The 18,135-nt window shown below is 43.0% G+C and overlaps 1 protein-coding gene across 1 annotated transcript; it reads left to right on the top strand.

Annotated features, from left to right (window-relative positions):
- Nucleotides 1–5,864: 5,864 nt before the first annotated feature.
- Nucleotides 5,865–7,899, top strand: LOC139112722 (uncharacterized). Its single transcript, XM_070673792.1, has one exon. It carries the CDS (start codon nucleotides 6,204–6,206, stop codon nucleotides 7,728–7,730), a length of 1,527 nt encoding a protein of 508 aa, XP_070529893.1. The 5' UTR covers nucleotides 5,865–6,203; the 3' UTR covers nucleotides 7,731–7,899.
- Nucleotides 7,900–18,135: the final 10,236 nt, after the last annotated feature.

Raw genomic sequence — 18,135 nt, forward strand, 5'->3', positions numbered from 1 at the left:
AACACGGGAATAAACACGGGTTCTAACTCAGGAGCGTTGAGGGAGGCGAAGGGACGGGGGAAAAAACCGCGATGAGAGGAGCGCGGAGAGAGGTAGCCGTAGGTGGGAAGAGACCGGAGGGGGGGGGATATGAATGGGTGACGGATACTCCTCCCCCCCGGTCTCTTCCCACCTACGGCTACCTCTCCCCGCGCTCCTCTCATCACGGTTTTTTCCCCCGTCCCCTCGCCTCCCTCAACGCTCCTGGGTTAGAACCCGTGTTTATTCCCTACTGATGAGGAATAAATAAATGATAACACTTACTACTTGCTGACTTGAAGTTCCTTGGATGGTTCTTCGGAAATTCTCTTTATTTCGGTCTCGGTAGAGTACGCGAACACTTATTACAAAACTCAAAAGATCAACTGAGTTAAGAGAACACTTCTTCAAAAAACTATGGTAAAATTCTAAAACAGAACGAGAGCGAGCGTTGCCGAAACGCGCGGTTTTATAAGCTCGGAAAAGGGGAGGACCGGCGCCTGTTTTTCAGTCTTATCCAAAATTTGAATTCTATTCGTTAGGCTTATTCTTCCACTTTTCCGTCTTCGCAATTATTGGTCGCCCTTCTCTTAGTTTTCATAATTTTCTACGTTTTTGCCCTTAGTTTCTAATTTTTGGTGAGGAGTTCCCGATATCTATTGGTCCAGGAGAAAATGTTTATAGGCTCCCCTCCACATGGCTTCAGCCCTTTCAAGCTTCCAGATAACAGATTCAAAAATGCTTAGGTAACCCCTTTCTTTTATCGGCAGCGTACAATTGCTGCCTGAATTTTATAGTTTCCGGCCGCGTATCCCATTTTTATTATCGCAGGCGTTTTGCCTCCTTTTTTCTAATCCCAAGGATCCACGGCGAAATTTTGATTTTAAAAAATTGTTTTTCTTCCAAAATTTCCTTTGTCTACCGCCAGACATTTGTTGTTAGTTTAAGATATTCCAAATCTTTCCGAGCTATTAATGTTTTATGAATATTTTGACAAATCCTTTTGTTTCGATTTTTATATTCAACATCTGTTGCACAATTGTTTCAGGTTCCTTCTTTTAATTTATACATCTGGCTATTCAGGATATTCTGTCAGTAAAAATTATTTTTTTGGAAACTTAGAACCCTCTCCTTTGATACCAATACATTCGGTATACTTCTCATTATCTACTTTATCAACCATGTGTCGGAAAAGGAGATGTGGAGTTTACAGGATGTAACACCTATAATATAGAAGTTTGTGGTTAGAACCGGTGTTTATTCCCTACTCATCTTAGGAGTGGAGAGTGATGGTAGCTGTTCCGAAGAAGAAAGAGTTCAAGGGTCAGAACGCTAGGTTCTATGGAAAGATGACTTTTGAGATGAGACTCTTTCAGACGGTTACAGAGAAAAACATAGCAGATGAGATTTTCCCGTTTATCAAACATCAATCGATGACTATGAACGAGAAGCAATTGTTACGCATCATACAAAGAATGACCACTTTGTCGTCACTGGTGGAAGGGGAGAACTATGTTTTTATTGTACTAGATTTTTTTTCTTGGTGTACGAACTTTCGTTATGAGTTCATATACCTTTTGTTTTGTGAGCTGGATGCTTTGTTTGGTATAAAAGATATTTACACCTTCTTGCATTGCTTTTCTATCATCTCCTTTTTATTGTTCCAGGACAGATTTTGCCCTCTTCGACAATCCCAGGATGGCACCACCGAACCAGGACCTCGTTGTTACTGCAGGCCCGAAGCGTGGCTTGAAAGCCTGAGGCAAAAGGGGTAGACTCTTTTTACTATTTTGCTAATTTTGATTGCGTCTTGAAGATGCCGAACACTGCGAGTGTTACTTAGTTTCACCATTTTTTTTTTTTTTTTCGTGGGTGGGATAAATGCAACTTACGCACACCCAAAGCCCATTTTCTCTGGGTAGTGTGGAACTCACCGTGAAACGGCTATACCGTACAAAAAACTCCACCGCAAATGAATTTTGATGACACGAGAAACGAAATCGCAAATGTTACTCTCACGCGGTCTCAACGTGTACTGACAAAAACGCGGTCTCGAAACGTACTGACAAAACGCGGTCTAGACACGTACTGACAAACAGCTGTGAGAAAATAAGAAATATCAGATCGCGGACCAGACGTTGACACGTCACATTTCCTGACACGCATTCTCATGCACACGCACGCACACATTCATTCAATTTTAATTTTACCTTTTATATACAGCTCACGCGCTTTGCTTTCTCTTCCCTTCTTCCTCCTTTTTCTCCTTCCTTCTCCTCCTTCCTCTTTCTCTTCACTACATATTAGTAATAAAATGTTTGTATGAGAAGATGCAAAAGCGGCGCATCTTATCATACACACTCGCACACACGTACTCACATTTAATGAAGTTTGCGTCGTTTAAATAAATAGTCTTCTTCCAATTCGGTGCTCTCATCAGAATCAACATATGAATTAACTTTTCCGAGAGAACCGGCGTCATCATCATCGGAATTTTCTACGATTGTGCATTCCGAGTCTTCTACTGGATCGTGCAACCACCAGTCACCGTTTATCGCAATAGTTCACTCTCTTCTCTTTGACTCTAGAGAGAAGAGGAGAAACTAAATGACAAAAGGGGTCCAACGCTCATCTCCTCAAGAGAAGAAGGGGATCCCGGAGGCGTCTGAGGTTTACATCTCTCCTCAAGAAGAGGAGGAGGTAAACCATGGGGGTGATCCTAGATGAAAACTGGACCTTTGGTGCGCATTTCCAGTCAGTCGTGCCAAAAGCGGTCAAAGCGGCAATTTCTCTCGGACACCTGATGCCAAATGTAGGTGGCCCGGTATGGAAGGCGAGGAAGCTGTACGCTACTGCAGTTCGCAGTATAATTCTTTACGGGGCCCCTATTTGGGCTGATGAGCTTCAGCACAATCGGTTGGCACTAGCAGAGGTACGACGCTTCGAACGAAGACTGGCGGTTAGAGTAGCACGGCTTTATCGAACTACTGCAACAGACGCGGCATGTGTACTTGCTGGCTTACCTCCTCTACATCTAGAGGCGGTGTCCCTGGCACGCAGGTACAACTTCAAGAAGCGAATCGAAAATCAACATCGAGTCCTTACCAACGAAATTAGCGTACAACTTCGGAAAGAAGAGAATCAAAAGATACTGGCGGACTGGAAGGAGGAACTATACAAGTTAACTGATATCAGCTCAGGCCATAGAGTGATTATGGCGCTGCGAGATCTACTACCAGAATGGCAGGCAGAACTGGAAGAGCATGGTACATTAGACTACCGCACGGCACAAATTATTACCGGACATGGAGTATTTGGAGACTTCCTACACCGAATTGGAAAGGAAGGAAGTACTAAATGCTGGGAGTGTGGAGCACCAAAGGATGGGGCTGACCACACTCTATATGAATGTACTGCTTTTACAAGACAGCGAGACTCATTAGTACAAGTTATAGGTCCACATATGAACCTGCATTCCATTATGTCTGCACTACTTACAGACCCCGCGGTCAAAAATGCTTTCTGTAAATTTTGTCACGAAGTTATCTCTATTAAAGAGAAAAATGAGACAGAAAGGAGAAGAGAGATCTCCACAAGACGTGCAAGGCGTAGAAGACGACCACCAGCCCATCTACGACGGGATTAGATTCCTAATCACAGGCATAAATCATCATGATACTTTGGCAAACAGTTCTTTTAAGAACTCAGAGGATTTTGTTTCTTGGTGGAAGTCTGACAGGGCTCTCCAATAGCTCCCTTATGGGTGAGGAGATCTCTGCCAGACTTATCACCGGGAATCATTTACCTCACGGTGTTCTATAACGTCTATTAGGCATAGGCAGAACAGCGAAACGTGAGATATGCAGAATAATAATTTTTGCTACTAAGAAGGAAGACAATAAACCCAGAGATGAAAATAATATGCGAAAGTCACGACGCGGCACTGTAATGATATGTCGCCTCCCGTGCCGTGACTTATCTCTCGCAGAGAAGAATAGCGTGTGGTTTTTTAGTCGGTATTAGGCAGCTCAATAACATCCACAGCATAAGACCGGAGTCCGACATACCCCCCCAACCCAAGAGGAGATCCGTAAAAGGATTTTTCCACACGTAAATAAAAAAAAAAAAAGGAGGAGGTAAACCAGGAGGCGTCCACGGCCATATTCCTTGCTCCTCTAGCGGAGGTAAGGTAGGACTCTCAAGTGATGACAATGAACGTTGTGGTGCGCAAAATTTCACACCTCTCTCTTCTAGCGGAGGTGAGGCAGGACTCTCAAATGATGATGATGACATTAAGCGTGGTAATGCGCAAAATGTTACACCTCTCTTCTTTAGCTGAGGTGATGCAGGGCTCTCGAGAGGTGGTAATGAGTGAGGCGAGCTTTCACACTCGGAATGCTGAAAATGGTTTTTTTTGCGTCAAAAATAGTATACACAGTTAACGCGATGTTTAGATAGGCTATGCAAACTGCATGTATGACACTAAAAAAAAAACGACGTTATGCAAAAGCGCGAATTCCCGAACTGTATAGATCTATAGCCAACGATGTGCTACTGGTCGTGAGCAGAACACAAAAGCGTTCTACAGGGTGTCCCAGACATAACGAAAGATACTGGGAGGATAAATAGAACTAATTGAGACAAGTAGAAAAATCCTGTACCATTTTACAAAATTTTCAACCGTTATTTAGAAAAAAATTAAAATGTACAAATTGTATAGGCGTAAGAGCGACAAGGAAGCTACGCGTGAGTGAACGTGACAAGCGACGGCGCCATTCCTAGCCATTCGTCTGTCGCGCTCACTCACGCGTAGCTTCTTTGTCGCTCTTACGCCTATACAATTTATACATTTTAATTTTTTTTTTAATAACGGTTGAGAATTTTGCAAAATAGTACAGGACTTTTTTACTTGTCTCAATCAATTCTATCTATTCTTCCAATATCCTCCGTTATGTCTGAAACACTCTGTATAAAAAAATATGTTGTGGGGGGTGTTTGAATTATAGTACAACGTAAAAGGTAATAAAAGTAAAACGTATCGCACACGTAGGTAATGTGACCGTTCAAAGACGAACTGTTACACACCTCTGTGTAACAAAACAGAAAGGTTGATTGCAAGTACGTTATAATGAATCGTGGGAGAGGGTGCAATGTCTGGAAATCAGAACGAGAATAAAAGAACTATAAAATGTGATGTTGTAACCCAAACCCCGTTACAACACGGAACATGACGCAAGGCATTTCGGCATAAGTATCTCGTAATTAAATAACATCGGAGGATGCGATATCAGCAAACCTCCTTAGGCAATTAAATAATAAGAAACAAAAAGAGAAACACTTGCGAAAATTTATTGCCGAAATCGCTAGGGTTGCATTCGCCGAACAACCGAAGTTCGGCATTGCAACCCGATGACGCCAAGGCCCTGCGTCACTATTAAATAACCGCGGACCGTCACAGACGGGCAGTCGCATCAGAGTTCGTGCTGTAAACCGAGATCGTGAGGTAATTAAAGTTCGGTCGCGTGCCGTGTAAGAGGAGACCTCGCGGAGCCGAGGACGCGTGATAACGCGGGGACGTGCGCCGAACCGACCAAAGGAAAACGCAGGAGAATCGAAAGGAGTGTAACAACACAACCAAATAAAATTCTAAGTATTTATTAAAATCTATCTTATCTATCGCCCTCCCTTACGGATCCCGAAGGACGGACCCCGTGCACCGGCCCCGGTGCAACAAAAGTGGTGGCAACGGTGGGATCCGCCCTCCGGGAGGCGCAGAGCCGCCTATTCTGCGACGGCGAGGACGATCTCTGAAACAAAGAAAAACCGAAGATTATTACAAAAAATAATTAACGTGACGAGACGGACACACCACAATGAGCAAAATACTGAGTCAGCAGTAGACTCGGTACCTGACTCCCGTGAAAAAAGAAAGGAAGGAAGAAACCGCCAAGTAGTGAGACAAGGAGAGCAACATAGCAGCCAAGCAGTGAGACAAGGAGAGCAACATAGCAGCCAAGCAGTGAGACAAGGAGAGCAACATAGCAGCCAAGCAGTGAGACAAGGAGAGCAGCATAGCTGCCAAGCAGCCAAAAGAGACAACAGATAAACAGCCAGCAGCATAGCAGATTAAACATGCGAATCGCAGCGTTAATGTAAGTCCGAAATATTTTGTAACCGACCGATCCATGTCGGATAGCGAATTAGAATTACAACGCCGCGTTGCAAACAATTCGTGGCTACACAGCCAAGCGGCTAGACGAGCTTTACAGCCGACACCTGTGCGACCATTGAGAGTCGCCATAAACGCGTTAAACGATATTAGAAATAGGGTACGCCGCGTGTTAGAATACGAAGACGACCCCGCGACAGAAAGCGAGGAATCCGTAAATATTATCACGCCGCTCGAATTTGATTTTGGCGAAATAGACGACGCGTTATTAAACCGCGGAGACGGAAATATTGCGCGCCGTACACATAATCAAATACTCGCAGACACCCCGAGCGGCATTAGCGGTATTTCGGACAGGGGAGAATTCTCATTAACGTCATACGACAGTAGCGTGTTTGATCCCGCGGAAATTTTCGCAAATAATTTAAACACAACCCGTGAAAAAATGACTCACAACTACTCATTACTGGACGGAGCGGTTGGAGGAGTACCAGAGATACTCATCGACAGAGAGGTAAACGCGTTGCGAGAATTACATACCGCGACGCCAAACCCGACGCAACGACAAGAACGATTAATAGAACAGGTACTCGAAAACTTGCGAGAAATGAATTCTCGAATTGTTCGCCTCGAACGACGACCAAACGAAAGTCGAGAAACGCGGGGAAATCAAGAGCTCATCGAAGGAAATGGACGCGCACACGGAGAAGTACGAAACAGACCGACGGAACCAGCATCCACGTTTAAACTTAAGGACGCACGAGCAATGATTCCGACGGTAGACGGAACAAATCATGCTCAAACAAAAGAATTTTTAAAAGCATGCGCGTACGCCGCGAAACACGTCACACGCGAAGATACAGAAACACTACTAGAAGCGGTACTCTGCACGAAATTGAAGGGCGCCGCGCTATTAGATTTCGACGCAAGAGACATAACAACGTTTGATCAATTTCTAAAGGAATTCGAAAAAACATATTTAAGGAAAAAGGAAACTTCGCGTTTACAGACAGAGATGAGCACGCTGAAACAAAAATACGGAGAAAGCGCGACAACCTACGGACTACGCGTACAAAAAACCGCGATGGAATTATACGAAGCTATGACGGATGAAGAAGAAATGACCAGCGAACAGAAACGTACGGTTCTAAAATTAATTCAGCGACAAGCGTTACATTACTTTCACATGGGACTAACAGACGACATTAAAACAATGGTCCGCTCGCAACATTTCGAGACGTTAAAAGACGCGATAGAAGGCGCAGTAAAAGAAGAAAAAATAAGGGTAACAAAATATAAAGGCACATATGAAAAAACGCGAACAAACGAAACTCACGAAAAACCGCGATCATCAAGCATTACATGCAATAAATGCGGGAAAGCAGGTCACATAGCACGCGAATGCCGAAGCAACAGACACATAAACGGATTCAACCTGCCGCGAGCCCAAACACGTGCGAGAATTAATAACACAGAGAAATTCTTCACACACTGCAGAAAGCCAGGACACACACGAGACGAATGCTGGTCAGTGAACGGATGACCAGATACGCGATGGCAAAGAAAAGATAACAGACAGACGATACGCATAAGACAATCGCCCGCGATAAACATAGCGCGCACAAGTAGGAATAGAAAAGAAACCAGCCGAAGCAAGGAAAGCGGAAGCGAGAGCGAAGAAGAGAGACAGAAACCAAGAGTAATAAGAGCGGCAGGAGAATATCAAGTTGCAAATATAGCGACGAAAAAAGTGAGTAACGGATTAAAACACATCACGCTAAACGTCGAACAAGCGAAAAAGAGAAGATTGAATTTATTGGTGGACTCAGGAGCGACAATCACACTAATAAAAGTAGGAAATTTAAAGGAAGACACACCGATAATCGAGGAAAAAATGGCATTAACAGGTGTCACAGGACATAAAATCAATACAATAGGGAAAATAAGGGCAACAATTAAAATAGGTAGAAAAAACGTAAAACAGAAAATGTATGTAGTAAGAGACGATTTCCCGATAAAGTACGAAGGAATACTAGGGATAGACTTTCTGACAAAACAACGAGCATCTTGCTTGCACGGAAAGGAGCAAATAGTAATAGACGGAGTAAAATTTAAATTACATCCGTACGAAAAATATATACTGCCCCCGCGCAGCGAAACAATACTCCGAGCAATCACAAGCCAAAATGAAGTAGGAGTAATTAATGCGGAAGAAACAAAACCAGGAGTATTCATAGGAAACTGCCTGGTAGCACCAAAAGATAACGAGTGCCCAGTAAGTGTGCTCAACATGACAGAAAAACCGATGGAAATACATACACCGCAAGTGGAGATAGAAGAACTGAGAACCATCAACTCCGCGAAAGTGCTGATGCTGAATAAAAGAACCGACAACGAAACGATACAGGAACGCAGTGAAAAATCAATGAAGCAGCTAAGAACGGATCATCTGAACAAAGAAGAAAAAAGAGAACTTGAAAAAATATGCTTACATTATTGTGACATATTTTATCTAGATGGTGACGCACTAACGTACACAGCAGCCGTCAAACACGAGGTAAATACACCAAACGAAAATCCGCCAATAAATAGTCGCCCGTATAGGTTACCAGAGAAACACAAAGAAGAAGTAAATAGACAAATAGACAAAATGCTGAAAGAAGATATAATTCGCCAGAGTAGCAGCCAATGGAACGCGCCCATACTAGTAGTACCGAAGAAAGTAGACGCGTCAGGAAAAGTGAAATTAAGAATAGTGGTGGATTTCCGAAAAATCAACGAAATAACGATAGGTGATTCATTTCCAATACCAAATATCACCGAAATACTTGTTACGTAAGGTTTAGGAATAATTTTAATGGAAGGATTACCGGTTCTCAATGACTAGGAAATGGATCGAGAGCAGGCAAAGGGTAGAGAGAAAGAGACGCAACTACCAATTCTTGCGTGACGCGTGCGAGACAACGTCACGCGTATTAAGCGCTAGGAATGTATTAGAACGAGAAAAGATTTGAATTAGCGCGATTTTTGTTCTTTTGAGGGAAAGAATTTTACTTCTTGTTCCCAGGGAAAGAACCGGAGGTGTTTTTCGCAGTAAATGGAGCTAATGGTTCATTAAAAGAAAATTTCAAAAATCTGTTTTAACGAGATTTAATTTAACATTCTTTATTATTATTATTATTATTATTTTTTTTTTTAAATTGATGTTAAATAGAGATGATACATTTAAAATTTATGATAATGATAAACCCAGAGGCTTTAACTAAATTAAATAAACAACACATTTTTTTATATTTTACAAAAGTGCGCGGGAAAAATAACATAAGGAAAGTTCAAAAGAAAATAGAAATATTTAATCGAGGTCGATCTCGATTATTTCCGAGATCCTGGCCGATGATCTCGGAAATACACGATCAATCAGCCTGATCGGAGCTAAAAAGGGGTGTTCCACCCCGGGATAAAATATGAGGACGTTCTGATCAGGAGATGCCCTGCTGGCCTCTCTCCTGATCTCCTCAGGATCAAAGGAATCAGGGCCTATCGTGAAGGCCCTTTCGGGGACGGGATCCGTCCACGGAGAGCAAGTCCTCCGGAGGAGCTCGAGGAGAGGATCTATGATCGCTCTGGGTTCCTCTTGCCCGCCGAGGAACTCCACGCTCGGGGCGGGGAGGGGAAGGCTCTGGGCCGTCAGACTCTTGCCAAAAGACGGTATCGTCATCAGCAATGGAGTCGACCTCCTCAGGCTCCCCAGGATGAGGAATCGGGGACGGAATTGGAGAGGAGCATGCTCTAGGTGCAGCTCCCGGAGAATGAATCGAGATGTCCGGAGAATAGGAAGGAGACGTAGGGCGGAACTGCTCCAAATCAGGCTCTGACTCGGTCGCATTGACGCTATTTTTCGGCGTATCCGGAGAAGGGGGGAGTTCCCTAGGTTCTTCGTCGTTCAGAGGAACTTCTTCAGGAGCCGGCGAAGTCGGGGGAGCTGGGGGTTGAGGGGACCACGACCTCTCTCCTCTTCTTCGGGGAGGGTCGGTTCTTATCTCCCCTGGCGCCGCCGCGAATAAATATTGTATAAAGAAGGACCGGATAAGGCCCCTCAGATTCCGAATTTGCCGATTTCGGCGAGCCCGGCTTTTCTTTAAGGTTCTTAAGTTCGATGATTCCACTAAAAGGAGTTCATTTTAATGAATTAAATTAAATAATGAATCTTGGAGGAGAATATGGCTGGGCATCACGTCTCACAGCTCCTTTCGGATCTCTCTGCTGCCACCCCAAGTTTCTCTGGTTCCTCTAGCCGAATGGAGCCTTACTCAAGTCAAGGTTTTGATAGTCACCATTTACTGGCGGCATATCGCAACCTCCGACAAAAGGAAGCCCGCTAGATAGGCTGAGGCACCCGAAAAAACGAGAGAATTCGAGGGAGAGATAACGAAATAATTAAGCGTGAGCGGCACCCTGACTATTCCCTCAATTTTCATTTTTTACATATATAAATATATGAGTACAAATCAAATGAAACTATTTAGTGGAACCGTTTAAAGGAAAAAGGGGAATAAATAAATGATAGCACTTACTACTTGTTGTCTTCAAATTCACTCGGATGAGATCTCGAGATGTTTCCTTTATTTCGCCCACACAAGATGATCACAAACACTTAAAGATTTTTTAAACAACTGAGCAACTGAGCAATTTAAATTTTAAGAACAGAATGAATGAGAGCGAGCGTCGTCGGAGCGCTCGGTTTTATAAGCTCGGAAAAGGGGAGGACCAGCGCCAGATTCTAAGTCTTATCCGAATTTTGAATTCTATTCGTTAGGCTTATTCCTCCACTTTTCCGTCTTCCCAATTATTGGTCGCCCTTCTTAATTTTCTAAGTTTTCGCCCTTAGTTTCTAATTTTTGGTGAGGAGTTCCCGATATCTATTGGTCCAGGAGAAAATGTTTAGGAGCTCCCCTCTACATGGTTTTAGCCCTTCCAAGCTTCCAGATAACAGATTCGAAAAAGCTTTAGGTAACTCTTTTTTTACCGGCAGCGTGCAATTGCTGCCTGAGTTTTATAGTTTCCAGCCGCGTATCCCAATTTTTATTATTACAGGCTTTTTGCCTCCTTTTTTCTAATCCCTAGGATCCGCGGCGAAATTTGATTTTACTGAATTGTTTTTCTTCCAGAATTTCCCTCGTGTTCCGCCAGACATTTATTATTAGTTTAAGATATTCCAAGTCCTTCCGAGCTATTAATGTTTTATGAATATTTTGACAAATCCTTTCGTTTCGATTTTTTTATATTCCACATCTGTTGCACAATTGTTTTTGGTTCCTTCTTTTATTTTATACATCTGGCGATTCAGGATATTCCGTCAGTTAGAATTATTTTTTCTGGAAACTTAAAACCGTCTCCTTTGGTCCCAATACATTCGGTATACCTTTTACTATCTACTTTATCTACCATGTGTCGGAAAAAGGAGATGTGGAGTTACAGGACGTAACATACTAGATCAGCTAGGAAACGCGAAATACTTCACCACATTAGACCTTGCATCTGGATATCATCAAATACAAATGAAAGAAGAACACAAATGCAAAACAGCATTTTCAACACCACATGGGCACTACGAATTTAATAGAATGCCCTTCGGGCTAAAAAACGCCCCCGCAACATTCCAAAGACTGATGAACTCAGTACTAGCAGGATTACAAGGTATCAAGTGTCTGGTATACCTGAACGACGTCGTAATGTACGGACCGACACTTGAAGAACACAACAAAAGGCTGACGAGCGTATTTAACAAGCTAAGAGAAAATAATCTGAAACTTTAACCAGACAAGTGCGAATTCCTATGGAAGGAAGTATTATTCCTAGGACACATAATTACAGAAAACGGAATACAGCCAGATCCAGCAAAAATAAACGCAGTAAGAAACTACACGATGCCGAAAAAAGTAAAAGATATACAAGCGTTCATAGGTCTGGCAGGATACTACCGGAAATTCATAGAAAATTTTTCGAAAATAGCAAAACCACTAACAAAACTGACAAAAAAGGGAGAAAAATTCGAATGGGGAATAGAACAGCAGAACGCATTCGAGATATTAAAAGGAAAGCTAACGACAGCTCCGGTATTAAGTTACCCGGACTTCATGAGACAGTTCCTGGTAACAACAGATGCCTCGGATTATGCAATCGGAGCAATACTATCACAGGGAACGGTCGGAGAAGACAAGCCGATCGCTTATGCCAGCAGAATTCTAAATAAAGCGGAGCGAAATTATAGTACAACAGAAAAAGAACTACTAGCAATAGTATGGGCGGTAAAACATTTCCGACCATACTTATACGGAACGAAATTCATGATAATAACGGATCACAAACCATTAACATGGTTATTCAATGTAAATGATCCGGGCTCAAGACTGATACGCTGGAGACTAAAACTAGAAGAGTACACATATCAGATAGTGCACAAAGACGGAAAGAAAAACACAAACGCTGACGCACTAAGTAGAAACCCGATCGAAGAAACCGAAATAAATAAAATAGAGAACGAAACAAAAAAATATTCCGAAGAAGAAAAAATGGAAATATTAAAAGAATATCACGACTGCCTATTGGGAGGACACCAGGGTGTGAAACGTACGATAAATAGAATAAAACTCAACCATAATTGGCCAGGCATGAACAAAGAAGTGGAAGAATACATCAGTAAATGTGAAAAATGCCAAAAGAACAAACTGAGCAGAAAAACAAAAATGCCAATGGTCATAACCGACACGCCGGAAAAGCCATTCGAAAAATGCGCACTCGACATCGTAGGACCACTGACAGTAACAAACGCAGGAAATAAATACATCCTAACATTTCAAGATGCCTTAACGAAATTTAGCAAGGCAATACTAGTAGCAAATCAAGAAGCGGCAACCGTGGCGAAAGCATTCGCAACAAAAATAATTTTTGAACATGGAATTCCAGAAAAAATACTAACGGATCAAAGAACAAACTTTGTAAGCGAAATGTTCAAAAACGTATGCAAATTATTGAAAATCAAGAAAATACAAACAACGGCGTATCATCCGGAAAGCAATGGGGCGCTAGAGAGATCACATCGAACTCTAGCAGAATACCTAAGATATTATATAAACGGAGACCAAACCGATTGGGACGAGTGGATACCGTATGCGATGTTCGCATATAATACGACACCGCACACAGCAACGGGGTACACGCCGTTTGAATTGGTGTACGGGCACCAAGCAACACTGCCGACGGCACTGGCAACGGCACCAAGAAAAACGTACACATACGACGACTACGCGCAGGAACAAAGGGAACGATTACGCGCGTCAAATACAATCGCGAAGGAACATTTAAAAGGAGAGAAAGAAAAATCGAAAACAAACTTCGATAAGGAAACAAGGGAAAGAAAATTCAAAATAGGAGATCAAGTTCTATTGCACGATGAAACAGTGAGAAGAGGAAGATCAAAGAAATTAGAAGCACAATGGATAGGACCGTACACGGTCATAGAAAAATGCGGAGAAGTAAATTACAAAATAAAAGGAGGCAGAAGAAGCATAAGAGTGCATGCAAATAGGCTAAAAGCATTTGTAGAGCACTAACAAAAAAAAAAAAAAAAAAATTTTGTACTCACCAGAGTGCATAGGATAGACGGCACGATGTTCGTCGTCCGGCCGATCCTCCACCACCATCAATAAATTTGGCACAGGGGTAAGCCGGAAATTCCGTGACCGGATAAGAGGAACGGAACTTAGCCGACACTCAAAACATTGAAGCGCCATGTACTCCCGCTGACAGGTGGTACACCGCACCCACCGACGGGAGGACTCAACGGGATCAAATACGATATCCACAGACGAACTAGATAAAAGAAAAAACAAATAACAAAAATACAAAAAACAACGCCGGTAAAAAATAAAATTAAAACCGACACTTACGACATTGTAAAAAATGTATAGAGTAGAAGATACAGCAAGAAAGTTACTGACAGACTGACGGAACGGACAACGAGGCTAAGAGACAAATCCAACGCGATATAAAAATGCATATTAAAATTTCAAGAAGTGCAACGCGAAACCGCGCGAACACAGCAGAGAAAAGTTATAGACTTACCTCGTATCATAATACACAGTCGCTCCCACGAAGAACACACACGCACACAATAGATAACACACGCGAAAAGAAATAGAAATTCAAATACGCAGAAACCGCGAGAAATCAATCTGAAAGGAAATCATCTTCCAGAGTAATAATCACCGTGACGCTGAGCGCAAGCGAAAAACCGCTGGAGATAAACTCACCGTACACGGTAACGCAGTTCGTACATGAACCCGGACTCTACTATAAAAACGTGGGACAACTGCAGCTATCAGACGCGTCGTGGAAATTAGTAATAATAACAAAAACACAAGAATTAAAAGCGCAATATGAAAAACTACAAGAACGAGTAAAAGACGGAGAAAAAGCGTGCGAGACATATAGCGGAGAATTACTTAAGGATAAATGTAAATACATAGCAGAGACAGTACGATCCCAAAACGAAAAACTAATAACAGCGATAGAATTACTAACAACATATGAGGCACAAAAAACAAAGCGAGGAGTAGATGTATATAGGCCGGTTCTGGACCAATTCGTGTTAGTGTGTCCGTGTGACCTAGGGCGAGGGGTAATGACGTCACGCGGGGAGGGGTGTTTTTCCAGGAATCGCTCCTTTGTCTGCGATTCTCGGAACAGATTGTTTATAAATATAACAATAACATAAAAGTTATGAAATTTGATATTTTAATTACGTAATTTGATATTTTTAAAATAGATAAGTGCGTTATCGCGCCGCGGTATTTTCCTGCGGCATCGCGAATTTCAAAGGGTTGGAATTTTTCAAAAGGGAAAGGGGTGTCTTATTTTTACAGGGGTAAAAGGGGGTGTTGGGGGTGATCACGCGAGTCTTAGTCATGGCGTCGGCGGCGGCGAGCGGCGGGGCGGCGGCGGATCGCAAAGGATCGCGCGCCCATTGTTCCCTCTCGCTCGCACCCGTTCGCCCCGCCTATCGTTTCCTCTCGCTCGCTCTCGTTCACGCGTTCGTCACCATCGACTACGACTCGCTCGCACCCGTTCGCGACGCCTATTGTTTATCAACAATTTAGTACACGCTCATACGATTCGAATGCGGGTGACGCTGCACGTACACCCCCGGCTAATCGCTCCTTCTTATTATCTTATTTCTCTCTCACTCAGATACGTATGTTGCATACGAACGAGACGGACTCACAATTATAATAAAATGAAGGATGGAATAGAAGCGATTAAAAATGATACGTGCCGATTACAAAAGTATATATTTATTTTATGAATATGCGTTACAATATATTACACATTTTTATACATTTATTACAAGCGCAAGTAGTTCGCAATCTACAATTTGTTGTTCGTCGAAGGAATCGCTGCTGCGTATAGCGCTCACTGCCTCGGTGCGATTCCTCGATGCGGAAGCGATTTTGCAAAATCGCTCGTATTTGTCGTCGATCTTCGGTAGGAATTTGTTAAGTACGTTGAACGTCAAAGAGACGCAATCATCGAAATCCAGCATTCGCGTGAACGTAGTTTTAGTCATGGCCATACGTGTGTCGATCGATTCGAGTCGTACAAGTTTCATTTCGTTCATGCGGCAAATTCGTACTGTGAGCGAACCTATGTTCGCAACGTCGTACGGTTGCTTCGGTCGATCGTGAAGCATATTCAGAATTGTCCATCGATGCTCGCACAGTTCTTTCCAGGTGTCGAGCGACATGGTTAATTCATCTCCTCGATTATCACCTATGATGATTTCCGCAAAACAACGCGTGCCAACGTTCACGCCGATCTCGAGATATTTGTATCCCGTTTGAGTCAGTGGGTATCGCCGGCAGAGTAAGCGCGTCACGTATCGTTTTGGCGAGATGCTGGAAATTAAATAAACGCAATTATGAATATAAATATATTAATTGAAAGTAATTAATTTTATAAGAATGAAAAAACTTACTCGTTAAATTTTTCTCGCTAGATGAGGCTTCAGCACTGCAATCATTTCGACGCACTTCGTAACAGTTTCTCTCGTTGTAATACATCGTCGTATTCGCAGTCGTAGTCGTAGAGGAAGTCGTTGTGCGTTGTGTGTAGTCGTTGCTGCGGCCAAAGCGAAGAATGTACTGATCGCACGATCTGAGGGTACCTCGAGTCGAGGACGGTTGCGAAAAATCCCCTCTTTCATTAATTAAAATTTGCATAGAGTGGGGAAATATAAAACGCAGTTAGAAAAATTTTTGGAGAGGGTAATTAAGAAAGGGAGTGATTGAGGAAAGGGTAAAATAATCGAAAGACGTACATGTATAGGTATGTGATACAAAAAAAGTTTTATTCAAAATTATACGTCATCATTTTAATGGTTACGCCACCAATTGTACAATTTAAATACATTTTGTACGGCGCAATTTTTGCAATGTCTTCTACAGCGGAAAGTATTCGAATCGTCCAAATCGTTGAGCTATTCAATGTTTTCAAAATCCTCTTCGATGTTCCTGACGATCAGATTGTCTGTGTAGAATTTGATATCATCATAGTCGTCGCCGTAGTAATTCTCTTCGAGCATATCTTGCAGCCAATCGCGTTTTTCTAGTCCTTTATCATATACGATGGCGTGATCGTAGCAGTCCTCCTCATTCTGTAGGGCTCTGATGATCAGGCGTTTAGCCCGACTGTATGGAACGTCCCCATCTTCCCACGCTATACCGTGATGATTTCGTACCAGCCAGGTAACGAGACGTCTGTCATCTTGCGATACTGCACTCTACGACATAGGAGTCGTAAAGACGTAATGCGCGAGAACGGCACCACCTCGCAGCACCGCCGCTTCTATCACGACGAAACGTCGTCCAATGGGATAACCTTGCAGATCGACGAACGTTGGTGTGGACATGATGATGACGTTTGACGATGCGACTCAATCGAAGAAAGTTACAATATTGAATACGCGCGAGCAAATTCATTGGTCTTGTTAATTTTTCCCTCCTTTCCAAATCGCATTACTTTTTTAAATGCTTCGAGACAAAATCCGTCACGCGTTCCTGAAGTCGTTCGGTTCGCGACTTTTTATCCGTTTGCGTGAATGCATCAACCACTGTGTTTCCCGAGGGTGTCACTCGATACGTCATTCCTCTGTTCAATAAGTGATCCGTCGATCTAGGATCCGTTTGCGTAGCTTTATCTTCCTTCATGCGACTCGCGTTCTCGCACCAACAAGACGGTTGATACTTTGATGGTTTCATGACGACGATGACAATCTCTCTCTCTCTCTATCGACGTTACGCATACGACGGAATGGAAGTGAATACGCAACGTTCGTCGATTCACCGCTTTACATACACACGTCGAAGATCATTTCTACGTGATCTTACGTACAACGTTGGTCAACGGATTGTATTGAACCAAACGATCGTGTATGATGAGACAGTAAGCCGTGGTATTTGGCGCTACATTGTCCTTGCATTCAAACTCCAATCTCACGTCCACGGTAGCGGTTTTAACCGACTCGTTTTGACGCGAGCAGTCGATGATGACGAACGGACCGTTGAGCAGAAACGACGTGACGGTGAGATTCGGTTCGAGATACTCGTAGCCGTAATATTCTTTGCAGAAACGCGCGTACGCGTCGTAGAGAATCGCGTATCTACGTTTGCTAAAGTCGAGGTTCATATCGTCGTACGGGTAGCACTCGGAGTTGAGATAGAGCTTCACGTTGGTCAGTTTGCAGTCGTCGAAACGACTGTTGTCCTCGGACATGATGTTCTTTCGACCCGTCTGCAGAGCGAAGATGACGTATCGAGGTTTCTCGAGTTGCGTGGCGGTCTTGATGGCCCACGAGTGCTTGGTCGTGAGTTGCAGTAGCGGAAACTCATACA

This window comes from Cardiocondyla obscurior, unplaced genomic scaffold, assembly GCF_019399895.1.
Source record: "Cardiocondyla obscurior isolate alpha-2009 unplaced genomic scaffold, Cobs3.1 scaffold43_0_327834, whole genome shotgun sequence".
Classification (NCBI taxonomy): Eukaryota; Metazoa; Arthropoda; class Insecta; order Hymenoptera; family Formicidae; genus Cardiocondyla; species Cardiocondyla obscurior.